The 27,819-nt window shown below is 35.3% G+C and overlaps 6 protein-coding genes, 1 long non-coding RNA gene and 1 pseudogene across 7 annotated transcripts; 6 read left to right on the top strand and 2 right to left on the bottom strand.

The window, feature by feature from the left end:
• Positions 1-1,261: 1,261 nt before the first annotated feature.
• On the top strand, positions 1,262-2,773 carry LOC9313491. The gene is made up of 4 exons (XR_002332031.1): positions 1,262-1,673; positions 2,092-2,168; positions 2,281-2,364; positions 2,454-2,773. It is a non-coding gene; the product is annotated as an uncharacterized LOC9313491 (long non-coding RNA).
• Positions 2,774-5,047: 2,274 nt separating this feature from the next.
• On the top strand, positions 5,048-7,271 carry LOC9311804 (tetraspanin-3). Its single transcript, XM_002877376.2, has 2 exons — positions 5,048-5,721; positions 6,770-7,271. Exons 1-2 carry the CDS (start codon positions 5,209-5,211, stop codon positions 7,112-7,114), a joined length of 858 nt encoding a protein of 285 aa, XP_002877422.1. The 5' UTR covers positions 5,048-5,208; the 3' UTR covers positions 7,115-7,271.
• On the bottom strand, positions 7,240-8,472 carry LOC9313490 (tRNA-splicing endonuclease subunit Sen2-1). The gene is made up of 2 exons (XM_021026083.1): positions 8,367-8,472; positions 7,240-8,066 (listed from the first exon to the last, which is right to left on the bottom strand). Exon 2 carries the CDS (start codon positions 8,052-8,054, stop codon positions 7,341-7,343), a length of 714 nt encoding a protein of 237 aa, XP_020881742.1. The 5' UTR covers positions 8,055-8,066; positions 8,367-8,472; the 3' UTR covers positions 7,240-7,340.
• Positions 8,473-8,504: 32 nt separating this feature from the next.
• Positions 8,505-10,375, top strand: LOC9313489 (probable E3 ubiquitin-protein ligase RNF144A). The gene is given in 4 exon segments (XM_021026089.1): positions 8,505-8,874; positions 8,876-9,004; positions 9,087-9,835; positions 9,982-10,375. Coding segments are annotated over 4 exon segments (1,239 nt in total). The 5' UTR covers positions 8,505-8,691; the 3' UTR covers positions 10,160-10,375.
• A 3,398-nt stretch (positions 10,376-13,773) lies between these two features.
• Positions 13,774-14,921, top strand: LOC9313488 (annotated as a pseudogene).
• A 57-nt stretch (positions 14,922-14,978) lies between these two features.
• Positions 14,979-17,945, bottom strand: LOC110228522. The gene is made up of 5 exons (XM_021026176.1): positions 17,847-17,945; positions 17,608-17,733; positions 17,400-17,522; positions 17,239-17,292; positions 14,979-15,005 (listed from the first exon to the last, which is right to left on the bottom strand). The coding sequence occupies exons 1-5, from the start codon at positions 17,886-17,888 to the stop codon at positions 14,979-14,981; spliced, it is 372 nt and encodes a 123-aa protein (XP_020881835.1). The 5' UTR covers positions 17,889-17,945.
• Positions 17,946-21,696: 3,751 nt separating this feature from the next.
• Positions 21,697-22,746, top strand: LOC9313487 (E3 ubiquitin-protein ligase dbl4). Its single transcript, XM_021026078.1, has 2 exons — positions 21,697-22,434; positions 22,543-22,746. The coding sequence occupies exons 1-2, from the start codon at positions 21,842-21,844 to the stop codon at positions 22,709-22,711; spliced, it is 762 nt and encodes a 253-aa protein (XP_020881737.1). The 5' UTR covers positions 21,697-21,841; the 3' UTR covers positions 22,712-22,746.
• Positions 22,747-23,813: 1,067 nt separating this feature from the next.
• LOC9313486 (probable E3 ubiquitin-protein ligase RNF144A) lies at positions 23,814-24,735 on the top strand. The gene is made up of 2 exons (XM_021026079.1): positions 23,814-24,477; positions 24,559-24,735. Exons 1-2 carry the CDS (start codon positions 23,882-23,884, stop codon positions 24,713-24,715), a joined length of 753 nt encoding a protein of 250 aa, XP_020881738.1. The 5' UTR covers positions 23,814-23,881; the 3' UTR covers positions 24,716-24,735.
• The last annotated feature ends 3,084 nt before the right edge of the window (positions 24,736-27,819 follow it).

The raw sequence follows: 27,819 nt of genomic DNA, 5'->3' as shown, positions 1-27,819 counted from the left end.
CCATTATATGAAACATTCTAAAACCATTTTTCAAAAAAAAAAAATTCTCAAACTCGAGCATTAAACCCTTTTATAACTGTCTTTTTAGAAACTAGAAACAAAAAAAATATTTTTGCCGATGACAGAATAATCTAGACGTATCAATAAACCATATATGAAAGTTGACCAACTTCCTCCATCATTCTGCCACAGTGGCGATAGTGCCACATGTCACATCAATATATTATATTTATAATTTTATTTAATTTAATTAAGAATTTCAAAATCATATATAATAAATTATTTAAACTTAGTTGTATAAATTGTATAAACTTACACATACACATAAAATCAATGGAAGTTTAATTAAAATTTTTAATTTTAATAAAGTATATATATATTAAATAAGATGAGATTAGAATTTATTTCATGTTTTCATATACTATAGGATTAATGACAATGAATATTAGTTGAATTTACGGTTTATTTTAAGACAAATATATGATACTAAATCAACACTACTTTTTCGTTTATTTATAAATACTGTAAAGATATTTTTGTAGGGTAAATAATTGTAAATAAGTGTTAAATAATTTAATTAAAATAATAAACAAAAAATAGAATGAATTATTTACTCAAGAGTTAGAGAAATACATCAAATGATTATTATCAAATTAATTCAGTCGATGAAAATTATTATAATTAATAAATTATGGATGAAAAAACCGCACGTTGTGCGGGTATTGGCCTAGTACTAAAAAAACATCTAACACGCTTTATTGATATAAGTATATTTTAAGTAACATGCTATGATTATTTTCTTGACGTTCTATCATTTTAATTTCCCTTTTAATTGAAAGAAAATTCATTTCATTTGTATTCAATAACTATTAAATTTATTTTCACATAATAAAACTAAAATTCAGTTAATATTTATGAAACAAATCTATAAGAAGGTCATATGTAAGCTGTAAAAAAAAGGTCATATAACTTAACCTTTTACCAAAAAAAAAAGAAAGAAGTTCATATGTAGATGATTATAAAATCCATGTTAATTTGTGAGCTACATGTTGGATAGTTTGTTAAAGCCTCAAACCTTAAAATTCAAGATAATTTGGACTGTTTAGCGCGTTCTCCTAGACTTTTGTGTTATGAAATTGCTTTTGTAAACACTTTTCTTTCTAATTGGGCAATCAATCATGAAGTTATTTTCTAATTAATGTGTGGTTGACAAAAAAAAAAAAAAAAAAAAAAAAAAAATTCAAGATAAGACTCTAAGAGCATCTTTATCGGAAGTATCTTAGCAAAAATCTTAGGTTAGAATTAATTAAAATTAAATGATAAATCAGAGTTAAAGCTAAGAAACGTTGAAACGTTGCTTAGCTAAGGAACGTTACTTAAGCTAAGAGGGGAGACACGTGTAAAACAAAAGAAGAGAAATTTTTTTTTGCCCGTGTTTCTTTTTCTCTCTCTCTCTCCGACGGCAAAAAAACGAAGAGAAAATGCTTTCAAATCTTCGTCTCCGCCGTTAATTGTTACAGCCGGTGAATCGGAGGATGGCATCTTCATCATCTCAACCGACGGCGGCTCTCCACGGCGCCTCTGGTTCATCTAATCGGCGAAGGAAGGTTTTTAAATCGGAGAGTCATTTATGAAGTTCTCCGAGTTTTTTTTCAAGAAATCTGACAAAATCCGTAAGATTTCTCTTTCTCATAGTAGGAACCCCATTCTATAAATACTAATTGATGTAATTTGATTGGTATTTGAGTGATTTGAAATTAGGGTTCATAGATTTGGGAAATTTAAGATTTTTCGTAGTTAGTGAAATTAGGGTTATTTGAAGCATCTATCAGTGTGTTTTGAGTTTTTTGATTGCTATTTCGTAATATTTGAAGCAAAATCCGAAAGATTTGATTGCTATTTCAGTTTTTTAAAAATTGGATATATTGATTTACCCCAAGAGTTTGCTTGAAGAGATTGCACGGATCACTGCTAAGCATCCAAGACTTCTAGTATATAGCAATAAAACGTTCTTTGGTCTTTTTCAGTTTGTTTGTTTTTGCTGAACTGTTTAAGCTGAAAATAACTCTGTTTCTTTCATTTATTTTATAGGTGCTTTCGGGTGAAATATGTGAACACATTATTTATGCACCGGCAACACACACAAGCTTTGCTTCTTTGCCAGACATGTATGAAAGAACTTTGACAGTAAACGGTTTCTCAAAGATAAAGTTTTTATTATTGAGCTGGCTTCTAATGTCGACCGATCGAATTCTTTTCTGATTGTATATCATGTAAAAGGCTTTTGCAATGACGGGTTGGAGGCTTGGTTATCTTGCTGGTCCTAAACATATTGTGGCAGCTTGCAGTAAATTACAAGGCCAGGTATCTACGTATAAACATATTTCTCTCCAAATCTTTATCGAAAAATGCAGTGATCATTATATGAAATCGGTTCTGGTTTTTGTTTAAAGGTTACTTCAGGAGCTAGTAGCATTGCTCAGAAAGCGCATGTGTTGCTGCACTTGGGTTAGGCAAAGCTGGAGGAGATACAATTGCAGAGATGGTTAAAGCATATAGGGAAAGACGAGATTTCTTGATTAAAACTTCTATATGTTGTAACTTCTATATCAGCTTTGTCTCCATTCCAATAAAAAGCTCTCTCTTTATACTTTGTTTTTTTTCCTTCAAGTTCGTGTAACCAAACCAACAAAAAACCATTCTCTTCATTGTAAATAATTTATTAGAATTTAAGGTTGCGTATAAGATCACGACAAAAGAAACATTTTCCCTATTTTTGCCCTCTCATTTTCTCTAAAATCACTAGCTTTTTACCTACAAAATTAAAATTTTAAACATAATTTTTTATAATACATTTGACGATTATTAAAAATCATCATACCGGATTCTGACATCCACCATGATCACATTCGTTTTCTTGAATCAAATTTGTAGTATGTGAATTATAAACTAATTAAACACTTATCCAATCAAATTTGTAAAGATGTCGAGCGTGTTTTTGGAGTTTTCCAGAAATTAAGTTTAAAACATTTGTGTTTTATGTTATTTATGTTATAAATTGTATTTCATGTATGTTTTAATTTTTTTAATTTGCAACAATTATTAAATTTTCTATAATTATAAATTTTATTTTTATATTAATATTTTTTTTCTAAGAACCATATGTTAAGAGTCTACCATTAATCACACAAAAATCTTAACTCAAAAATACTATCTCTTAACAATCATTTTTACAAATAAATTACTTAAATATTGCTAAGATTAATTTCTAAGAGAGCACCTATAATCATGCTCTAAGAATATGTTTTAGACTGTTGGTTATCAAAACTCATACAACTTCAATGATCAGTTTTTCTTTGGCCCACTGGGCCTTAACCCAAGGAAACAAGAGACGCAATAATCTTTCTGAACCGCTTAACCGGAACAGAAGTAATGACCCCATGATTGCAAGAAGTGATTTCGATTGCCTCACGGTTTGGTCCTATCAAATGACCAAAATTCAAAATGTTCAAACTACTAGTTTCTATACAGAACAAACTACGAACTTTTAAAGAAGTTTCCGAATCAACAGTACCGCTGAAGCAGAATCTAAGATGGACAGAAAAAAAAAAAAAAAACCGTTGTTCCAAAATTTGAGGGATCATTGATTAACTGAAAAGTTTAGATGATATTATGTCAAGAAGCGTAAGAATTTTCAGTCTGTTCTATTTATGAAGAGAAATCAAATTCTGTCTCCGTTTTGGTCATATCTAAATAAAACTCTTAATTAGATATCTCATTACCTATTTAATAAAGCTATGTTGTGTATGAATTAGTAAAATAGAAATTTTATATCGTATTAGTATATGGAAATGTGTGTATATTATTAATAGTATAATATAATCAGTTGGGTCGGTGTAGGGATTTATTCAATTGATTTCTTTAAGAGGTATGGACGTTATGACATCCAGCTTTTGTATGTGTTCCATGCAAATTGATTTGAAACGAATAATTTACAAAGACTGGAAAAAAGGGAATCGATTCCTTGTATTGTCCCATTATTCCCCTACACGTAGCATTATAAATTGTATTGTAGTACATTTATTTTCTTTGAATAAGCCAGGTAGTTATGGCTTATGATTTATGAAGCACCTCTCATCTGTATTAATAATCTAATTAGACGACATAATATAGTATAACATATCGTCTTAGAGATTGGATATGAAGTAACTCAATCCGTTGGAGCATTTAATATTTAATTAAAAGTCCCTTGGAGTATCTTACAAAATTATGACTTTTCATAACAAAATTGGTTGTGCGATACAATGAACTGATGCATGTCATGGTCAAAAAAGACATCTGCGCCATCTTGATGATATTTAGTTGTTCTAGCTCAAAATATGTAGAAAATATTAGCACACCAACCCAAGTGTGAATATGACTTCATCAGCATACGTAAACTTTTCAAAAACATGAATATGTCGATTAATTCAGTAATTACAAATATAAAATCTTCAAAAATATCACTGAGCTACCGACAGTGGTCACTAAAAATATGTGGATCTAAAACGTTCAAAACCTAATCCTATCTTACGTAACTTTCAAAACCTAATTATTACGTAAAAACTTATCACTTCTAACTTTATATATATATGTAGCTTAGATATCAATATCATAAAGATCGTTTATTTTTGTCATAATGGCCTTTAAAATTATAAAGGGTTAAAATGGTAACCACTTATCAAAGCTTTACACCCTGTACAGCTTTGACAGTTACTAATCACAAAATTTTTATCAAAAACGTTATTAAAAATTTTACTCTCAGTTTTTTGTATAGCTTTCTCATACAGCTCTTTCTTACAGCTTTGCACTATTCCGATAAAACTAACAGCTCCAGCTAATAACTAAAAATTTTGTACAGCTTTTGGTTACCAATCGGACCCAAAATCAAATATCTGCGTCACGACAAAAGAAGAAACAAAATTTTCTTATTTTTCTTGGTAAACATCAATAATATTAGTATATCAAATGACAATTACGCACTACCCAATAGCAAAAATAAACTCTACTGACACGTGTCCAAGCATGTGCAGAGATATGTAAACCCATTTATGTCTTCATCATCTTCAACATCACCTCTTCTTTAACTTCTCTGCATTTCAGTCTTTTTGCACAAGAAACAAAGCTCAAGAAAACCTCAAAACCCTAAATCTAAGAATCATCAAAGCTATGAGAACAAGCAACCATCTAATAGGTTTAGTCAACTTCCTCACTTTCCTCCTCTCAATCCCAATCCTCGGCGGTGGAATATGGTTAAGCAGCCGAGCTAACTCCACCGACTGTTTAAGATTCCTCCAGTGGCCTCTCATCGTCATCGGAATCTCAATCATGGTCGTATCTTTAGCCGGATTCGCTGGAGCTTGTTACCGTAACAAGTTCCTTATGTGGCTATACCTAGTTGCCATGCTTCTTATCATCGCCGCTCTCATCGGTTTCATCATCTTCGCTTACGCGGTTACCGATAAAGGATCCGGTCGAACCGTTCTTAACCGGGGTTATCTTGACTACTATCTTCAAGATTACTCTGGTTGGTTGAAAGATCGAGTCTCTGATGATAGTTATTGGGGTAAAATAAGTTCTTGTCTTAGAGATTCTGGTGCTTGTAGGAAGATTGGAAGGAATTTTAATGGTGTCCCTGAAACTGCTGATATGTTCTTCCTTAGAAGACTTAGCCCTGTTGAGGTAACTTTCTATAATTGTTTTTTCTCTTTGTTGTTACCTTTTTTCTTCTGGTTGATTTAGAATCAAATCTAGTGATGTTCTTTGTTTAATCTTAGATTCTAGGATATTCAGATTCATAAATTTTTAGAAAAGTTTCTTGATATTAGTTTTTTTTTTTTTTTTTTTTTTTTGGGACATGCTTTAAATTTTATTTTCTTGAAATAACAATTTAGGTCCTCCATGTGTTTATGACCCATATGATGATGAGAATCTCAATTATTGAAAAGATAATTATTATCTTTTTTTTCCAAGTGAAGAAACTTTGTGTTCAACTTTTTTTATAATTAACTTAGTTGACTATGAGTATTGAGTATAGATCTGATTCAGCTTTGCCTTAAGCTTACTCCAGCAAAAAAATAAAATAATAAAATGTATGAAATTTTATTTTATTAGTTTATTCGACTTGATTGATTGTTGTGAAGAAGCCATAAATGAAACAATTTTGACCATGTAAATAAGGTATGATTCCTTGAACAATGATTGTCTAGGCTTTGAATCTTATTTGCCAGAAATATTTCTGTAGTTTTTCTGGCCTCTGCAGTTTTGTTCTCATATGTTAAAATCTATTATTAGCTTTTGGAGCGACCCAAAAAGTTGTATACTTTTTGGAAAAATAATTAGTGCTTTGTTTTATATTTTTGAATTTTTCTATTAAAGTAGACATATTCATGCTCAAATTCCTAGCTTTACACGTGAGTAACCAAAAATATGATGAAGATGCATGTAACGTTCGAAAGTGTAGTTGTTCAAGTCCTTGTTTTGTAACAAAATCTTGAAAATCTAGAATGCTCTGTTTTGTTTGTTTTTCTCGTGAAAGATTCTTTGGCTATTTATATTTTGGATTTGAATATTAGATGTATGAGCCTAATATTGCGGTTTATGATATATAATAATTGTTAAAGTGTTTAGTGTCTCTTTGCTTCACATGCTTATGAAATGTGATGAGTTAAAGAAAAAGAGTGATTAATATTGCGGTTTATGATATGTAATTGTTGTTTTTACTTTGCAGTCCGGATGTTGCAAGCCACCAACAGATTGTGGTTTTTCATATGTGAATGAAACCGGATGGGACACGAGAGGAGGGATGATAGGACCGAACCAGGACTGTATGGTGTGGAGCAATGACCAGAGCATGCTCTGTTATCAGTGTAGTTCTTGTAAAGCTGGTGTTCTTGGGAGCTTGAAGAAGAGCTGGAGAAAAGTATCGGTGATTAACATCGTGGTACTTATCATTCTCGTTATCTTCTATGTTATCGCTTATGCGGCTTATAGGAATGTCAAGAGGATTGATAACGATGAGCCTGTTGGTGAAGCTAGGATGACAAAATCACATCCTAGTCATTTCCATCTTTGATCAAAATTTGGTATAGTTCATTATGGAAGCTTTGATTTATGTTTTCACTGGCTTGTGATAAAGTTTTTAGTACTTTTGCGTTTGTTTTTGGTATGTAACACATTTTTTTGTGTGTATATTATATATGTTGGAATCAGAACCTAGTTCATTTTATCTTCCTCTAGAAATCAGCATTACAACACAACTTTATAAATTCGAAAATACAATTGTTAAAACGTAAGCTTAATCATGTTCTGGTTTTATCTTCACGGCTAAGTTCTGGACTCCATCTACGTATTGTTTGCTCTTCCACTATGTAGTCCTCTAAACACAAAGGCAGATTCATATTCTCTGTTTTGACTATTCCATTGACGTAAAGAACCAACAATGTTTTCGCTACGCTTCCGGTTAGCCGAACACTGCAATGAATATCCGACCATACCTTTAACCGATCAATCCCGCTAATGGACTGAACCAGGACGGCGTATTCAGAGTGGACAAGAGATGGATGATGTCTATACACCACGAAATCAACTCCATATTGTAACCCTGATCTCACAATCCAGTTCTTCGATCGTAGATGGGAATAAGCCTTGTAAGATATAGCAAAATTTGGCTTAAAGGAGCTCATGGATCTCCATAAATCTACCTCGTTTTCCAGGGAACAACCGTGAAGGGAGATCTTGACGCATTTCAGCTTGTAGAACAAAAAGAAAGCCTCTTCAAAGGATAATTGAATCCATCTCTTATCTTTCTCGACACTAACAACGGGTCTACCGAAACAACAACGGTCCAAAAGATCAGCTTGCTCTGGCTCAACCGATAGAAGTACGTTACAACTTGAGAGGAAACCGGAAGCCACAGTTTGAGCAAAAGAAGATTGGAGCTCTAAGACTGTTTCCGAAACAGGTTCCGCAAGCGCCTTTGCCTCAGCACCTTTCCATTTCCACCTTGGAGCCATATAGATGATTCTCTACACACACAGAACAAAAGATCAAACTTTCATAAATTTTCCAAACAAAAATAAGAATATTTGTTACGTTGAATTCATCATCAAAAGCTCAAGGTGTCCACAAAAATAGATTGTACTATGCTCAACACAAACATACAAAATCATACAAAACAACAACTCTCTCAGGCATTTTGTCAAACACCTTCCATTCACTATATAATATTTCACTCAAACTACAATTCAAATCAAATTTCCTTCGAAATATTTAACCAAACAAGTTTCCAGATCAATTTCAAGAAATTTCCATGGAAGAAGAAATACCTTTGATTCTCTCGTTGATTGCCAATTTGGTTACTTAATATCTGAAAAAAAATTATATGATTTCACCCGAGTTTATATATATACACACTGAGGACAATAGTGTCTTTTTCTATCATTTAAATTGTTTTTTTTTTTTTTTTTTTGTTGGAAGAGATAATCTGCGTCTTTGTCTCTATCGTTTTACACATAAACATGGCCAATGTTTTGAAGACGTACAAAAGCAAGAGAACTCTTTTTGGTTATCAAAAGCTTAAAAAACTCAGCACTGAAAAGTGCATATTAAGTGTTCGATAAATTGTCTAAGAGAACTTTTAAAGTACAGTATATGGAGGAGGAAAGTACTCTAGTACGAGCAGATGATCCAAAACCCCCAGGTGAAATCAAACTTGAATCGTATAGTCTTTACTTCAAGGGTTTGGTTAACGAGGAAACCGCGGAGTTATTGACGGGATTTGGAGTTGCGATTTGCGACAAAGATGATAATCTCTTGTTTCAGATGAAAGAACAATTTTCATGACTCTAGGGTTACACTTCTGGAGGTTGAGCTTATGGCATTAAAGCGTGGACTAACCGAAGCTGTGGGTTTGGGGATTGATCATATCTTAATTTACTGCGATCATTATCGGATTTTTGAATTGGTAAGTTTGTTACTTGATTGTTAAGGTACACATGTCCCTTTGCTTTAATCTTGTTATTGATGTTTTACCGTGAATGTTTTAGGTCATGGAGAGATCTGCGTCTGAGCAAGAGAACATCGCTTTGCTAATGGATGATGTGCAACGCATTAGACAACGATTGACGTTTAGCTTTCCTGTTCTGGTGACTAGGAATCAAATGAAATTTGTGTATGAACTTGCAATGGAAACAATAGTTTCTGAAATCAGCATACATATACCTGATCAGAAGAAGACTTGCAGTATTTGTTCCGATGATAACTTCGAACCTGAGCAGATGTTTTCTATTGATTTATGCGGTCATGAATTCTGTGTGGAGTGCATGAAACGACATATAGAAGTGAGGCTACTCGCGGGAGGTGTACCGAGATGTCCTCATTATCAATGCAGGTCTAAACTTACTCTTGGAAGCTGTGTCAATCTTTTGACATCTAAACTAAAAGCAATGTGGGAACGAATAATCGACGAGGAATCGATTCATGTGGCGGACAGAGTTTATTGTCCAAACCCGAGGTGCTCAGCCTTAATGTCGGTAACCAAGCTCTCAAACTCAAACTCTACTAAAGAAGATGTAACTATGAGAAGCTGTTTCAAATGCAGTGAACCCTTTTGTATCACCTGCAAAGTTCCGTGGCATAGCAACTTGTCGTGCAACGATTACAAGAGATTGGGTCCAAATCCTACAGCAGATGATATAAAGATGAAAGCTCTAGCAAATAAGAAAATGTGGCGTCAATGTGAAAATTGCCAACACATAATCGAACTTTCGGAAGGATGCATCCATGTAACTTGCAGGTATAACCTCTAATTACATTCCCTATAAACCAATATAGGAACCATAACATAGAGAGTACGGTTGCATTTCAATTTTACAATCCATTTTATTATTTTTGTGTGAACTTGATTATAACACTATGTTGCATTTCATGGTTGCTTGGTAGATGTGGGTACGAGTTTTGCTACAGATGTGGAGCCAAATGGATTAGGGGAAGAGTTTGCACTCATTCGCCACATACTCCTCCAACGACTAAGTCGACATGTCTTTGCATCTTCAGTTTTTTTGCCCTTTTGGTAGGTTTAGTTCTTTGGGAGGTTTATTGCTTTCGACGTATCCATTGAGCATGAAGAAGAGTTGGAGAAAAGTATCGGTGATCAACATCGTGGTACTTATCGTTCTTTTTATCTTCTACGTAATCGCTTCTGAGCCGGCAAGTGAAGCTAGGATGACAAAATCATATCTTAGTCATTTCCACATTTGATTAAAGTTAAGGTACGGTTCATTATATGAAAATATGATGAGATAAAAAAGATAAAAACTTTGATTTATGATAAAATTTGAACTTTTATTTTGCTTTTAGTGTTTTGTTTTTGATAGTCACTACATTTTTTTTTGTCGATTATTTAAGTGGCAAATAGAACCGAAAGCGTTACAACTCAAAACTTCATCTAAATTATTTATCAAAACTGGAAGCTGAGAATCCTAATACCAACAAATCATGTTCTGGTTTCATTTTCGCGATCAAGTTCTTGACTCCATCTACGTATTGTTTGCTCCTCCACAAGTCCTCAAAACACAAAGGCAGATTCATATCATCTCTTTTCACTTGACCATTGATGTAAAGAACCAAGAATGTTTGTGCGACGCTTCCAGTTAGCCGAACACCGCAATGGGACCATGTAACACCCGCGTCCCGCGATCCTAAAGGGGGCCGGTTTGTTTTAGGGAAAACTAGATCATAGTCGAGAAAGACTTATGAACTAGTTAACCCAAGGAACGAAAGAAACGTTTAAGTCAGGAAATGGTAGATGACTTAGACGGTTTCGGGATAATCTAGTGATCATGGAGAAATGATCATGGAAAGATGCGTAGTCAAGGCCGAGAAAACGGACCGAAAGACTTAGCCGGAAAGAACGTGAAAGAACGTTCTAGCTAAACCAGCTAGGTGAGCTGAACATGCTGGATGAACTAGCTAGCTCAGCTAGGTGAGCTAAACCAGCTGGAGGACTAGCTAGCTCAGCTAGGTGAGCTGGCCGGCAGCTCAACCGAGCTCGGTGAACTGATCGAGTATTGACCCAGCTAGGTGGTCCGGTCAGCTAACACTCGAGCTGGTGGACTGGTAGCTCGGGATAAAGAGGTGTAAAGGGTGGATAAGGCCGAATGGTTACGATCGGAAAGATGCAACCTTTCGAAAGGGTGCAACGAACGGATGTGTTGTTTTGGAAGGACCCATTCGTCCCCTATATAAGGGAGAACGTCCAAGGGCCTCACAATCATCCTCACACACTTCACAATCACAAACACAATCCGAAAATAGTCCTAAACACGCCACGAAGTTGTTGGTCGGAAAGGGGGTGCGGCTCGGCGAGTATCTCCAGAATCGGAACGGATTCTCGGAGCATCGACCGAACTAATGCGCATGCTACCTCCCAATCCAACGGTTCGATGGAATGTTTGGATGGATTGATCGGACCGATCGTCGGAGAGATGGATCGGAACGGATGGATCGTTCGTCATAGAGATGGGACGGATCGGGTAAGATGGTCGGATCGACTGAATGATCGGATCATGGTATCGATCGATGGATCGGATCGATGGAATGACAATTCTATCAAGGAATGGGATGGACGGAGAGATCGATGACTTGATTGATGGTTCGGATCGATAGCTCGATTATGGGATCGATGGATCGTTCGTTCTATAAATCATATTGTCGAAAGAAGGACACGAAAAAGAAATAGATCGAAATCTCATATTGTCAATATGGAAGTATTGACGAATCCAAAGATAGACCGATAGAATGATATGGTTAACGGGAAGTTAATCGGGAAGGCGTATAAGGGAAAGGTGTTGAGGAAGCACGAGGATAAGTGCAACCGAACACACCCAAGGGTCGCCCATGGATATAATCTCCCGAGAAAGGGAGAAAGCACCGAGAATGGGTAAGGCACATGGTTCTCCATGTAAGGATCAAATATCGCGTCCGCCTTTATGAATCAAACGCCGCAGCCTTGGTGAAACCGATCGGGAATCGGTAAGACCAATGGTGACTCGACGGATAACCAACGGGAAAGTCAACGGTGAGAATCGTTGGATAAAATGGATGTTGGACCCGCGAGCAAACCAATGGCCGACAGACGAATGATTTCATGGGCTAGCCTACGATGATCCGATAAATGAATCCACGGACCCTTGGGTGTGATAATGATATTGTTCGGATCGCATGGATGGATCGATAAGCAGAAGGCTTTACCGACCACCATGGACCGGATGGGTAAACGGTTATTAAACCGTAGGCGGTCGTAGTGATAAACGACCGGATCGGAAACATGGATGGTTTGATAAGCCGAGGGCTTGATCGTCCACCATGAAACCGAAGGGGCGTATATTTGGAGGACGGATGGACCAATGAGCCGAGAGCTTGATTCGGCCACCGTGAACCAAGGGAAATGTACGATCCCCAATCTCTATCGTAGGGGCTTAGACCAGTGGGTTTGGTTGGATGTATGGCTAAGTAACGATAGAAATTGGTCCATCAATACACGATTGGTTAAGAATCGTTGTACGAATGGAATATGGAAACAAGAAGGCTAAGGGAAGGATCAATGGACGGATCGAGGAGGAATCGAATCCACATGTTGGCCAAGGTATGTAAACGAATCTAACTTATTCGTTAAGCTAGACGTTTAGGAATTGGCCGTTGATATTAGGATAACGGAATATGCAATCGTTAGACTTAGAATGGTTAGCGAACAAATTGCATGTCTTGACCGAATAAAGGTTCGATCTAAGTCTTAAGGACAAAGACGATAAAATCGGTATAAGGGTTGGTTGGAATTAAACCAAGGATAGAAAGACTTCCGCTGGGTAATAAGAAAGCGATTATAGAATTAAGCCTCGTAAAGGCAATTCTATTTAAATCGCGAAAAATATGGAGGTTCGTCCGGACGGAGGCACAAACGTGCGTCAATGGTCGCCGGACGCCAAGACGTCCAGGACGGGACGCTACAGACCACACCCTAAAATGGTCATTCCCGCAGATGGACTGAACAAGAACGGCGTATTGGGAGTGGACAAGATATGGAAGATGTCTATACACCAAGATATCAACTCCATATTGTAGAAATTCAACCATTCGTAAAATTTTCTGAACAAAATAGGAATATTTGTTGCTTCTGCTTAGTCTTATGAGCAACGCCACAATTAAATGAACATGGTGCACGAACACATGTGAGTGGCATCATGATCATTTGTAAACTAAACAAAATTTCAAGGCTAATGTGTCCACAAACATACAGATTTATACAAAGACATTCAGGCATTTCATCGAACAACTTGTGCTCACTATATAATTAATATCCAAACCAAATCCATGGATGCAAAATTTGAAATCAGAAAAGTGTGTCAAACAGATCCTAACTTCATACATGTAGTCAGATACCATGTTTCTTTCTTCATAGTGAATTTTAGACCAATCCTTTCAACAACCAAGAGTGAATGTGCTTGAACCTGACTTTAGCACAACTCCTTATGAGTTGCTTATTTCCTTATACCTGAAATCCAGTTTTGGCCCACGCTTAATTTCTTCGACACGAAGACAATTATTAACCCACAATAGATTTGATTCTCTCCTTGATTTAGGCTAGGTCACGATTATAAAACAATGAGAGAAAAACATTTAGGTCTAGAAATTTCCGTAGTTCCATCCAAGTTATAAGAATCTCTAAAGATAGAGATGATGAAGAGGACCGAGAGGAGAAGCATAATATATCTTCCGGAAGATTTGCTAGTCGAGATTCTTTCTAGAGTTCCGGCGAAATCTCTAGTACGATTACGATCAACATCGAAAAGATGGAACGCTCTTGTAAAAGATGGGAGATTTGCTAAGAAGCACTATGCTAATACTCCAAAGCACTCCTCTCTAGTTCTCATGGTAACTAATTTTAGGGTTTACTTAGTGAGCGTTGATTATCTCCATGGTAAAGTTACTGCCTCTGCAAAGATAACAAGTCAATTCAACTTACAAGATCATCTTTCGAAACAAATCGATGTATGTAACGCCTATCATTCCGACGGTTTACTTGTATGCATTACCAAAGACAATAGCCTTGTTGTTTGGAATCCGTGTTTAGGGCAAACCAGGTGGATCCAAGCCAGAAACAGCTACAATAAAAATGACTACTATGCTCTCGGTTACGATGACAAATCCTCCTGTTACAAAATATTGAGGATGCATCGAGTTGTCGATGATATCACCGTGGAAACTGAGTCCGAAGTCTATGACTTTGCTTCTAATTCGTGGAGGGATATTGGTTCGACTACCGAGTGGTTTATACAACAACATAGGAGTCGTGGCATGTATGTCAAGGGAACTACTTACTGGCTTGCGTTGATGAGTGAAGAGCCGCCATTTGATCATTTCTTACTAAGTTTTGATTTTTCAACAGAGAGATTTCAAAGTCTGTCTCTTCCATTGGATATTAATCATCAAACTCTTTTAGGTGCGGTTTTATCAGTGACTAAAGAAGAGCAAAAACTTTGTATGTTAGCTACCTATGGCTCTGATGAGAGATTCAAATCAGATGTATGGATAGCAACTAAGATGGAGAGTACCGGAGCCATGTCATGGAGCAAGTTCCGTTGTTTTCACTCTAGGATTTTTTATGAGTGTCTCGGTCGACCATGAGAACAAAGTTTTACTGTGTTGCAATAATCTACGGGTTTCCAACTACAACAACATCTTACATATTGCAGGAGAGGATAAATACGTACATTTGGATCATGATGAAGAGTCTAAACGCCCACTTCTCCTCACTTATGTCCCAAGTTTGGTTCAAATCCAACAAGGTATCTAGTCTTCTTGAAAGAGGATAGCTAGTGATTTATAATTGTCTCTCTACTTTATGTATTTTCTATCCAACTCTTGTTATTTTATCTATTTTATAAGATATCTCTATGTATTGCTAACTAATAATATATAGGGTAAATTGCATGTTATGGCAGTTGACCAAGTTTTAATTTCAAGTTTTGGCAAAGTGAGAATGGGCTTTCAAGTTTTGATATTTTGGCCAAAATCTGACCATTTTACCCCTACCAACGGACCGATGTACTGTTCACTGTACGGTTCAGTTAAGCGGTTCAGTTACGTACACTGTTCCGGTTAAGCAATATATTTCGTTCTTAATTGATTTGTGCGGGAGTACAGTGACAAGTTGGGATTAATAACATTAAAACACAATGAGACATCAGTATTTAATGCCCAAAAAGTTTAGACATGACTCATGTCACAATTAATGCAAAAGTCATCATTACTTTTTCTAATATTAGTTTATATGTGTGAATAGTTGTAAGAGACAAACATGATCCATCAAACAAACAAATTTTTCTGAACGAATGTGATTCTGCATCGGTTTGATCTTCTTGATTTACAAAGTTTGGAGCCAAGACAAGCATTGAACGTGTAAGTAATGAAATTGGTTAAGAACTTTTTTGTTTTAACACACTAGGGTCTTGATTGTGTGCTAAGATCAACATTGTTTTTATATAAAAACCCAGAATATTTTTATTTCCACTTTTTTTAGTTGAAATTGCTAAATGAGGATAGATTTATGTTTATAAGTGTGTAGTTGGGAATTCTTTTTGTTTTTTGTAGATATATTCATGCTTTCATTTGCATTTAATGGGGTTCTGCTGAATTTATGATGCATGTTGGTAATGGATATTCCCGTATTTACTATGGTGGGTGAGTGGAAATGCAAAGAAGAAGAATGGAAATTTGAACCATGGGAAGGCTGGTTTGGTCGTTGTGTACGTGTTAGGCAAAACATGACGTACACGGCATTTGTACGTACATTATGCGAGGTTTTCAGTTCGAAGTGCACAGAATGCAATCCAATAATTAGTTACTGGATGCCGGGAAAGATGTCAGTGATGATAGAAAGTAAACGCCCTCCTGTATACATTGACAATCAAATGAACCTGGATACATTCTTTTTGATTCGTGGTGGGGATCCTAGTGTCACCTTGTTTGTCTCTTTCATTACAACCGTCAAGGCACTCGAGAATACTGTCCCTAGGACCGATGGTGAGAGTTACCGTGTGTGTGGGAGTGCAACGACACCAAATCCCATCGTAGCGGCTTCAAATGTAGATGGAAATAATGAGGCCGTAGATGAGCAAGACGACGTTGAAGACGATAAAACAGATGAGGATGAAGAAGAGGAGGAGGACAACGAAGATGGTGCTGGGTATGATGATTATCAGGGTGATGATGGATCTATGGGGGGAAGTACCCTCGATCCTACTATAGACGGTAGTGAAGGCAGTGGCGAAGATTACGATTACAACAAGTGGAACGATTTAATTATTGAAGAATATGGAATAGGGAATGTTGAGGAGGACGTCATTCTCACTCAACAAACGGTTCAACATCCAGGGGAATTCAGTCGTCTATTGGCAGAGTGTACGTACACAAGTCATCGTGTACGTGGGGGAGATAACTCGGTTGACCGTACACCAACGGTGACTCCAAGACGTACGTGTCAACATGGTTTGTACCAATGTACGTACACAACAGAATGTGTACAAGATACAGGCTGCGAAGGTAACACCGATACCAATATTAATGGTATAGACGATGTCTCTAGGGATGATGTTATCGACCGTGGTATTGGAGATTCCCCAAGTGGGACACTGAATGATAATCGGCTAGTTACTGCACCTGGCGGAGATAACATTTCTCATTCGGGTGACCGTACACCAACGGTGACTCCAAGACGTACGTGTCAACATGGTTTGTACCAATGTACGTACACAACAGAATGTGTACAAGATACAGGCTGCGAAGGTAACACCGATACCAATATTAATGGTATAGACGATGTCTCTGGGGATGATGTTATCGACCGTGGTATTGGAGATTCCCCAAGTGGGACACTGAATGATAATCGGCTAGTTACTGCACCTGGCGGAGATAACATTTCTCATTCGGGTGACCGTACACCAACGGTGACTCCAAGACGTACGTGTCAACATGGTTTGTACCAATGTACGTATACTATAGAGTGTGTACAAGATACAGGCTGCGAAGGTAACACGGATACCAATATTAATGGTATATCCGAAGTCACTATCGACCGTGGTATTGGAGCTTCCGCAAGTGGGACACTGAATGATAATCCCCTAGGGTGCCCTCAATTACTAAGTCATCCACTTTACTCTCTGCAACTACATTGGGTACATCTCCCGCATCAACCTGTGGCAGTAGTTATCAACTTCATCGGCTATATACTCTATTTTGTGATGTCTGAAACAATCATTACTTATACGTACACGGGAAATAAGAAAGACAAATGTACGTACACTTACACCGGGTTCCTCGGTGTGTTCAGCCTGAGAAGATGTATCTCTATCATTATCCTCATAAATTTCTGGTTGCTCCCCAACATTTGCTTCACTCTCAAGACCGGCACCATGTTCTTCTCCCTGAAACAAATATACCATACACGTCTTAAGCTTTATGTGAGTACACATATGGAAAACTACATTTGACTATTAGCAGACCATATACCTGTCCAGATGTTGCAGGTAAACCTGATGGATTTTCTACCATCTCTGTGTCAGCAGTTGGTTTTTCATCTGTCCCTCGCTGTGTACCAACTACGACAGGCTCACCACCATCAATTGGTCCTTTATCCTAAAACATAGTATACCATACACTTCTTAAGCTATATGTACGTGGAGAACTGAAAATAATTGATAATGGTACACTTATGGAAAACAGTATGTGACTATTAGCACAAGACATACCTGTACAGAGGTTGAAGGTACAGGAGATGGAATTTCTTCCATCTCTGTGTCAGCACTAGCTTTTTCCTCGGTCCTTGACTGTGTACCAACAAGGACAGACTCACCACCATCACATGCTCTTTCATCCTGAAACATAGTATACCATACACTTCTGAAGCCTATGTGTACGTACACAACTGGAAATAATTGAAAAAAATATTTGTACACGACATACCTGATGGGAAGGTGTAGGTCCACCAACTGAAATGTTAGCTACTCCAGTGTCAACCATACCTTCGTCTCTGTTCGAAAAATCTCCTCCATCATTTACAGAAAAACCACCTTCATTGTTGGCTTCATCCTGTACCATAGCAGACAAGTTACAGTTATTAATCTTCATGTACGTACATTTAAAATACTATATATAAATGTACGTACATGCCATACCTGGTCATCTTCCTCAGAGGAAGAGTTACCATCAGAAAGCTGAGTAATCTCCGCAACTGACGTCATTATATTCTTCAGCCTTGAAGACTTTCTTGTTCCAGACTTGAAGACTTTCTTTGTAGACATCTTTTTAGATGCCTTCTTCACACTCATCGGTGCCTTAACCACCGATTTATTTGGGCCCTGTGAAGCATGGGAAGTTTTGGTTGGTTCTGTCTTTTTGACCTTTGGATCTAAGGCAGCACGAATCTCCTTACGGACAAATTTCTTCAAGTCTTCTTGCATTTGTTTATTTTGTGCTTCCTGCCTCTTGAAACACCTCCTAAGTTCAACTACAAACTTCTCAAACTGGGGATCTTCAGAACAATCCTCAGCAGTGTCCTCATTTTCTTCTTCCACAACAGATTTCTGTTTCTTCAAAGCAGGTGCATTCGGGGCTGGTACATTTCTTTTCCTCTTCTTCACACCTACGATAGACCAGTTTAATCATTGATTGGTCTTCAAGGGACAATAATCAGAAAGTATAAAAACAACATTTACACTCACGTATCTCTCCAAGTTGTGGTGGGCGCTCCTGCTTTGGAAATGCAGCATTACCTCCAACCCATTCTTCCTCCTTCCACTCATGACCAGCTAACAACAGTCGCTCAATGTAAGCAACTCTTGGATCCTCAACTTCATCATCCCATGACAGGGATGGAGGACAAATATTGTCCTCTGGTTTCACAAGATAGGTTACCTCAACCTACACCAATAAGTTTGTTAACCACTTAGAGAATGTACACTTACTTTTTAAATAATGTACGTACATAAACAATTGTACATACCTCTTCAGCAGCCTCACATTCCAAGATGCTGGATGTCCTGATTGCCCGCAGTGAGGCAAGATGATGGATAGACCTCTGAGTAAATGTCCTGTTAGCTTCATCATCAGGTACTAGCTTAGCAAGGGATGGGATTGTTTCGAACGCAAACAGCTGGAGTGCTAATGGGAATCCATGTAGTGCATAAGACCCATCCTTTACACACCTTATCAGTTTTTGAGCATCTGAAGGGGTTTGGAATTTTGCTATCCTCTCCAAAGTACGGGTAAAAGACACCCTTCCCCAAGGGTATTTGCAGAAGAATTGCACGTCCTTCGTCATCTCAACAGTGAACTTAGAAGGCCTTATGGGGTTATTATGGCACCCTATCACACCATCTACCAAGATTATAAGAGATAAGGCCAGCTGCTTCCACCCATCCATGGTTTCATCCTCCTTCAGCCAGACCACCAAATCATGCACTGTTGGATTCGGCTTCTCCCCAAACTTCTCCTCAAACAGAGTTTTCCAGACACTTTGACTCCCAGCTTTGACCTTTAGCACATCCGTCACGTCTTTCTTGTTGGGATATGTCCCACATTCTAGACCAGTTACCAGACTAAATTCTCTTAATCCGAATTTTATTGGATGACCGCCGAAGACCATCCACATCTCATTCACTTTACTCGTCACTAACTGACGACATATTAGTCCAAGAACAAGTTTACCTGAGAAGGAAGACTTGTTAGCAGGTTTCCTAAAAAGGTCCCCAAATGGAGACTCGAGAAGAAACTTCATCTCCTCTTTTCCCTTAAGAACTTGTGCTATGTCAGAAAGGTATTCCGGTTTGGAGTACGCGTTCATCTTCGTCTTGACAGGGTACCGGTCTAGGGCAAAGAGTCTAGGTGGTAACTCTTCAACTATAAGATCTTCAGTCGGAGCCACGCTTGTACTGCCTGCAATTACAAGTGATATACAATTAAGTACGGATGTATGAATTCGTGTACGTACACAGTAATTATCATCATTATATACTCAACATCTGAATTTTGGCGGAAACAGAGATTTCCAATTCAACTTCTCAAATTTTCAAACTACAGATATAGCAAAATCCGGCAACTTCTATCCCTTTAATCAAACAAGCTTTAAGATTCCGATACACCCAAAGAAACTACAAACGGAATAATATCGGAACTTACCCAATTCCTCCGGCGGATTTCTCGGAGGGAGTTTCCTCCTCGGGGATACTCTGAGTTCCACCTTGTCCTTCTCGGGGCCTTCCTGCGTATGCTTCTTCCTAGAGACTACGTCGTTTGGTTTATTCCCAGCCATCTCGAAGGTTGGTATCTCGCCGGATGTTTCTCAGGTCGCCTTCGCCGGAAAAACTGGAACTTTCTCTTCGCCGGTTTTTCGAGTTCAATGCAATGCCTCAAATCAAGTAGCAGACAATTCGAACGGAGATGTCGAAAACGAAGATGGATGAATGAATTCCGAACTGATTTCTACTTCTCTCTCGAATCTCTCGGAGATGTCGAACGAAGATGATGAATGTTCTTCTTCGTTTTCTTGAATTTTTTTTTTTTTTTTTTTTTTCAAGACAAAAAGTAACTAAACCGCTAATAGAAACTAAACCGTAACGTAACTGTGCCGTTTGGTTTTTCGTCAAGGGCATTTTCGTCATAAAACGGAATAATTGCCAAAACATGAGAAATGAATCTCACTTTGCCAAAAGGTGAGATCAAATTTTTTTTTTATGTCAAACGTGAAATTTTTTTTAATATATATTCCCAAACGATTCCAATTTTCGCAAGTGATTTGTTTATTTGAAATTGGATGAGGAGATAATGTGTTTATATCTCACTTGTTAAACGAGCATATTGATCATAAAATTCCTCTGGTCTCTTTTATAGCACTAAGACCCGATCCCATATTAAGTTTTCTTGGTGGGTGGTTAACAACTCCATTTTAACCGTTGGTAGGCCTCACATAGAAGTATCTTGAAACCGGTAAGATGGTTCTAGTTGACGAAACCGATCCAATTCAACCTGAATACAATGGTGAAACCCCGAGGGCGGCCTGAATGTTCAAACCTCTCAAATTGGTTATTGAGTGAAAGCTGGTTCATATTTTATGCTACTTTTCGAAAGTTCATATTCTGCATTCTATCTATCTTCTTTCTTGATGGGGATTTTGTTTATTTGTAAACTAAAAACACAAGCTATATAGAAAGTTTAAGTTTCAACACATCATTGGTCATATTTGAATCCATTTAATATCCATTGACCATTGGTCATATAGTTGAATCCATATATGGTGTTTTTAATTATATTTTTTAAGCGTAAAGATAAACTGCTATTTTACATAGAAGAAAGGACAAATTTACAAGTTCTGCATCATTAAAACCATAGATCAGATGTTTCAGTGCAACATAGATCAAATCAAGTCTATTGATTAGGAAATTTTCTAGGTCCCTGTAGGCCAAAACAGACTCCACCATGAAAAGATCTTTCCTCAAAATTGCAACATGATCATGAAGATATTCTCATAAGAACACATGGGAGTGGGTGCGAACGGATAATGATAAATTTTGGGGATATTGTAAAATATACATAATATATAAATCATTTGGAAACTCACAAAGGGCCTAAAACCCTAAAGCCCTAAAATTTTGGCTTCTATATATATAGGAAGAATCTTCATAGTCAATTCGCAACAAAATCTATTCTGGAGACTAGAACTCAAATTAGTATTGCTTATAAACTTGCAATGGAAACGATAATACTTCATGAAGTTAGCAAAGATATGCCTGCGACTTGTTGTATCTGTTTCGACCATGACTTGGAAGCTGAGCAGATGTTTTCTGTTTATTTATGCCGTCATCAATTCTGTGTGGAGTGCGTGAAACGATATATAGAAGTAAAGCTACTCGAGGGAGGTGTACTAAGATGTCCTCATTATCAATGCGAGTCTAAGCTAACTCTTAGAAGTTGTGACAATATTTTGACACATAAACAAAGAGACATGTGGGAACGAAGGAATAGAGAAGAATCAGTTCCTGTGACGGACAGAGTTTACTGCCCAAATCCAAGGTGCTCGGCTTTAATGTCGAAAGCCGAACTCTCCAAATCAATTAAAGAAGCTGGAGTTAAGAGACGTTGCGTCAAATGCTCTCAACCTTTCTGCATGAACTGCAAAGTGTTGTGGCATAATAACTTGTTGTGCGACGATTATATGAGATGGCATCTTACGGAAGATGATATGATGCTAAAAAATCTAGCAAATCATAATATGTGGCGTCAATGTGTAAATTGCCAACAGATGATCGAACGTTCAGAAGGATGCATCCATGTAACTTGCTGGTATCATCTATAATCACATTCTCTAGCTATTATAATTCTTTTGGAATATTTTTGATTATATTATTTGCGCAATTAACATTGTAATGGCCATGGTTGATGTATATATAGGTGCGGCTATTCGTTTTGCTACACATGTGGAGAAGAGTGGAAGCATGGAGGTTGCACTCATCGAAGAAATATGATTGCGGAAGATTGTGCAGTGTGTACATGTTGTAGTCTAGCCGGCTTAGGCTTTTTTGCCACTTTAATGACCCTTTGTACATGTCTTTTTCCCTAGAATAATAAAACAATGTTGATTACTCATGTTGCTTAAAGAAAAAAAATAAAAAGTGATCTCATTTTTTTTTTGTCATCATTTGGGTCGACGATAGTCTAAAATTTATGAAAACTTGTGTAGATTTCTTTGGAGGATATATGTCCGGCACTGAAACATGTTACAATTGATTCCAAAACCTAGTTCAGTTCCTTAGGAGCTTTGTCTTCAACCTGGGAAAGAAGAGTACAACACAAACATACATACTTTAGCTTACACAAACAATCAGTTAATTTGTGCGTCTGACAAAGAAGTGGAGAAAAAAATGTAAAGGATGGGAGTTTCGGTAGAGCAAAGTTCTTTGTGGATTTTCCGGAGATCTTCTCCGGCCAGACGTCGGATTCCTCCCAAGGATCTGAACTCGTTTATTCTTGCGTGTTTTTACATTTCAAGTTTGTTTTTTTTGACATTTTTTCCTTCTAATTTTATCATTTTATATTTCCATTTTACAGTACTTTATATGATTGATTTATTATAGGAATATCTTTTTGTTTACGGATTTGAACTAATTTATATTGCAATTTCTTTTAGTTTAAAATCTATCTACTTAATCCACATATTATTTAAATAATAATTTTTTGCTATTTTATTTAGAGAATCTAGAATAAGTTTTGAAATTTAATATTTGAAATGGTTAATTATTTTATATAAAGAAGAAAATTTGTAATTTTTATATCTTTAACTATAATAACTATTAACACTATACAAGGAATACTTTTATGACAATTTAATTTAGAGATTATACTTTTACAAATGTATATTTAAATACATTAACAATTAACGAAAAATAAGAATATAAAATTAAATCTTTAATATATCATTTCAATATAAAGTGATTTATCTAGTTTGAGTATTGCTTTTCCTTTTCATCATGATTCATGTACGAAAAAATCAGTATGGTCTTAAACTTCTCTGATTAATGTATAGGATGTCTTACGTACACAGACAATGCATATATATATATGGTACAGTATTCACATATTCTCTAATAAAAAAATTATACAATTACTTTCAAACTAATTACACTCACGCGCAACCGGATTTTATACGTTTATATATTCGACCTATTTAATCTTCTAATCATGTGTTTGGCTCGGTTCATCATCTAAACTCATAAATAAAGTTAAATTTGCAATGGAAACAAAAGATTGTGAAATCAGCTTACTTGTGGACCCTGAGACTTGTAGGATATGTTTCGATGATAATTTCAAAGCTGAGCAGATGTATTATGTTGCTTTATGCAATCATAAATTTTGTTTGGAATGCATGAAACGATTTATAGAAGACAAGCTTCTCGAGGGAACTGTACCGATATGTCCTTATTATCAATGTGAGTCTAAGCTGACTCTTAGAAGTTGTGTTCATTTTTTGACATCTAAACTAAAAGCGATGTGGGAACAACGGATTGAAGAGGAATCGGTTCCAGTAACGGAGAGATTTTATTGCCCGAACCCGAGGTGCTCGGCTTTAATGTCGAAAACCAAGCTCTCTAAATTTATTGAAGAAGATGGATCTATGAGATGCTTCCAATGCGGGGAGCGCTTTTGCATGAACTGCAAAGTTTTGTGGCATAGTAGTTTGTCGTGTGACGATTACAAGGTTTTGGGTAATAATCCTACATCAGATGATAAGATGCTAAAAGTTCTTGCAAATGAGAATCTGTGGCGTCAATGTGAAAAGTGCCAACACATGATCGAACTTTCGGAAGGATGCATCCATGTAACTTGCAGGTATCCTCTACTATATAATCCATTCAAATTTAATTTCAATTTTGCCTAATTAACATTATATTATGCATGGTTGATGGATAGATGTGGATATTCGTTTTGCTACACATGTGGAGCTGAATGGAAGCATGGAGGTTGCCCTCATCGACAAAGGATGCTTGTAGATTGTGGTATTTGTACTCTTTTCTTAGGTTGTCTTGTCTATTTAATAATTTTTTGTGTTAAATTTTTCATAAAATAATAAAACAATCGTTTTCTAGATTGTTTCATGATGATAATGAACAAAACAGCTATCTATATATACATACATTTTTGGAGTATCTTTAGCAAATAAATCCTGAAGTTCCACCTTATTTACGAGTCAATGCCATTGACATTTATTATTTAGTTTTACAAAATTTAAATAAAAGATATTAACCAAACGATATCTTGCCTAATTTGTTTCTACAAATCTCTACACAATCTTGTCATATATCTTCAAAAATTTTTTTTGTGAATTTTACTCCACAAAATATGCATAAAACCGATTCAGCAAATATTTATATCAACATTTTGCATAACAATAAAATTACTAATTTATAATAATCAAAATATTCACATAGAAAAATTATATAATTTATATGATAAATTTAAAATATATATTAGTAGTATAAATTTAAAATCATTCAAGGAATGGTATACCACGGGTGAGATCATAAAATTGTTAGATTATATAATAATAATAATTTATTATCTTGGATTTTATAACACTAATAATTTAGCTAACGGAATAATATAGACGGGTTTATATAGGATGACGGGTTTGGGTCGATATTAATAAAAAACGGTATATCACAGATAAAATCCTAAAATTAACAATCAAAATACAATTATACAACCTTAAACACAAAACAAAACATACAATATTAACAAAACAAATACAACTTAAAATTTTAAAAAATTAGTTATACAAGTATCGACCAACGGTATACTGCGGAGTAAAATATTCAAAATTTTAAAATTGACCATACATCGTTACTTAAAAAATGTATGTTTTCGTATCTATACTTCAAAAATTGAAACCTAAACAATAGTAATCATACACTAAATAATACATAAATAGATATTTACATTTGAAAATACAAACTATTATGATATATCTTCAGTTAATCTTTTAAAAAATAATATTACATTTTTTTAAAAAAATATACCCCACGGTGTACCGCGGGTTAAATTCTAGTCTATATATACATTTTTGGAGACATTTATGAAATAAATCCTGGAGTTCCAACTTATTTACGATCAAATGTCATTAACATTAATTATTTACATTTTAAAAATTAAATCAAAGATATTAACATAAAAATCATTTCCAAAAATCTTAACCTAATATATTAAGCATAACTAATCCTTGCTACAATTACAGTTCGATTTCCTTAAAAGATCTCAACAATCCCTTTATTTAATCGTTTCCATTCAAATCTTAATCCGGTTTTTAATCTTCAATCTTGACTGTCGGTTATACGCAATTAATTCAGAAATCGTTATATAGAATTCATTATTATTAACTAAAATTTAAAAAAATATATAAAAAATCAAACTTTTAAATTTATTCGAATTATATGTCTATTAAATAAAATATTATTAAAAATAACAAAATGATGTTTAATTTCACGGGATGCGGTTATATAGTGGGACGGGTTTAGATCGATATTAATACGGGACGGTATTAATATCACGGATGAAATCTTAAAATTAACAATCAAAATACAATTATACAATCTTAAACACTTAACAAAATAAACAATATTAAAAAATACAATTTAAAATTTAATTTTTTAGTTAAAAAATCGACTCGCGGTGTACCGTGGAATAAAATCTAGTATAAATATATAACCATAACAAAAAAGAGAAAAAAAATCGTAGGAAGTGTAGTTAGATGAAACTTAACTATCTTTGTTTCATAACTTAATCATCGTTGGTTCTATTATTTGTTGTCTGATTGGTAACTAGCTCCAATATGTTATTTTAGAAGTACCAAATTGTGTTCATAACAAAAAAGATATTACACAAAACAACAAGTGAGGCACTCCTATAGAATTAAAAACTGAACTCAGTACCAAATTATCATTAATATCATCACTCCTATATATCGGAACTTGATGGACAAGAAGACTGAACTATGAATTACAATTCAAGTTATAAATCCTAAACATATTTTCATGAAATTAAAGGACTCTTACATAATTCACAACACCGTTTTATGCAACGAACTCAAAATTTCGAATGTCACGCAATTCTAAAATGATTTTTTAAAAAAATGGGAAAATTGGAACTAAGGGATAAATATTTAAGTATTTGTCCATATATGAATTCTATGAACAAATATCAACTATTCCTAAACTACCCCTTGCATAAGATTGAACCAATTGTTTCAAAAATAATTAAGAAAAATATGTATTAAAATGATAAAAAAGACATGAAGATATATAAAATTTCAAAAATATATTGTTTTGTTTTCGTTTTAGATGGATAAAATTTGATCTATAAAGTTTAGAATATGTCTTCTGAAATTAGAATGTATATTCTATACACTCTACATGTTCTACAAAATTTAGATTATGTATTCTACACACTCTACATGTTCTACAAAATTTAGAAGTCATTTCTGTTCTACGGTATTTAGAATACTAGTTTCTACAGCTTTTAGAATACATATTCTATACTTTGTTCTTTGTTCTACAAAAATTAGAATATGTTTTCTAATATTTACTCATGTTCTAAGAATGTTAGAAAACATATTCTTAAGATTTTTTTTATTCTATAAAAATTAGAAAGTACATTCTATCTAATTTAGATTTTAAAAAACAATATCTTAAAATATGGAAATTGAATATAGTGAATTTGATTACATCTGCAAATTACAGAAGTTGAATTCTGAATACTTTAAAATTCTTTATACCTAAGTGAATAAATTATAACACTAATTAGAATTTTTCTTTATACTTCACACTTTTTCCTATAGATTACGCTTAATTTCTTGTCTCAAAACCCGGAAAATTAGTTGAATTTTGAATACTTTAAAATTCTTTATACCTAAGTGAATAAATTATAACACAAATTAGAATTTTTCTTTATACTTAACACTTTTTCCTATAGATTACGCTTAATTTCTTGTTTCAAAACCCGAAAAATTATAGTTGCGCTCCATAAAGAAATTGAAATCAAGGGAGTGAGATAGAGAGAGAGATTGAAGAAGAAGAAGAAAAAAAAATTATTTAATATGGCGTTATTAGAGAGGAGAGAACAATTACGAAAGCTTAACTTTGATGAGCAAGAGAATCAAAGAAGAAGAAGATATGAAAT

Source organism: Arabidopsis lyrata (genome assembly GCF_000004255.2).
Source record: "Arabidopsis lyrata subsp. lyrata unplaced genomic scaffold ARALYscaffold_5, whole genome shotgun sequence".
NCBI lineage: Eukaryota > Viridiplantae > Streptophyta > Magnoliopsida > Brassicales > Brassicaceae > Arabidopsis > Arabidopsis lyrata.
Note: the sequence above shows the minus strand (reverse complement) of the source record. Positions and strands in the feature narration are given on the sequence as shown.

Excerpts from the sequence above, each read along its gene's own strand:
- LOC9311804 (XM_002877376.2), top strand. The coding sequence starts at position 5,209 with ATGAGAACAAGCAACCATCTAATAGGTTTAGTCAACTTCCTCACTTTC. Across the intron at positions 5,722-6,769 it reads GAAGACTTAGCCCTGTTGAG|TCCGGATGTTGCAAGCCACC; the intron begins GTAACTTTCTAT and ends TTTACTTTGCAG.
- LOC9313490 (XM_021026083.1), bottom strand. The coding sequence starts at position 8,054 with ATGGCTCCAAGGTGGAAATGGAAAGGTGCTGAGGCAAAGGCGCTTGCG.
- LOC110228522 (XM_021026176.1), bottom strand. The coding sequence starts at position 17,888 with ATGGAAGAAATTCCATCTCCTGTACCTTCAACCTCTGTACAG. Across the intron at positions 17,734-17,846 it reads TACCTTCAACCTCTGTACAG|GATAAAGGACCAATTGATGG; the intron begins GTATGTCTTGTG and ends ACTATGTTTTAG. Across the intron at positions 17,523-17,607 it reads TACCTGCAACATCTGGACAG|GGAGAAGAACATGGTGCCGG; the intron begins GTATATGGTCTG and ends TATTTGTTTCAG.
- LOC9313487 (XM_021026078.1), top strand. The coding sequence starts at position 21,842 with ATGGAAACGATAATACTTCATGAAGTTAGCAAAGATATGCCTGCGACT. Across the intron at positions 22,435-22,542 it reads TGCATCCATGTAACTTGCTG|GTGCGGCTATTCGTTTTGCT; the intron begins GTATCATCTATA and ends ATGTATATATAG.
- LOC9313486 (XM_021026079.1), top strand. The coding sequence starts at position 23,882 with ATGGAAACAAAAGATTGTGAAATCAGCTTACTTGTGGACCCTGAGACT. Across the intron at positions 24,478-24,558 it reads TGCATCCATGTAACTTGCAG|ATGTGGATATTCGTTTTGCT; the intron begins GTATCCTCTACT and ends GTTGATGGATAG.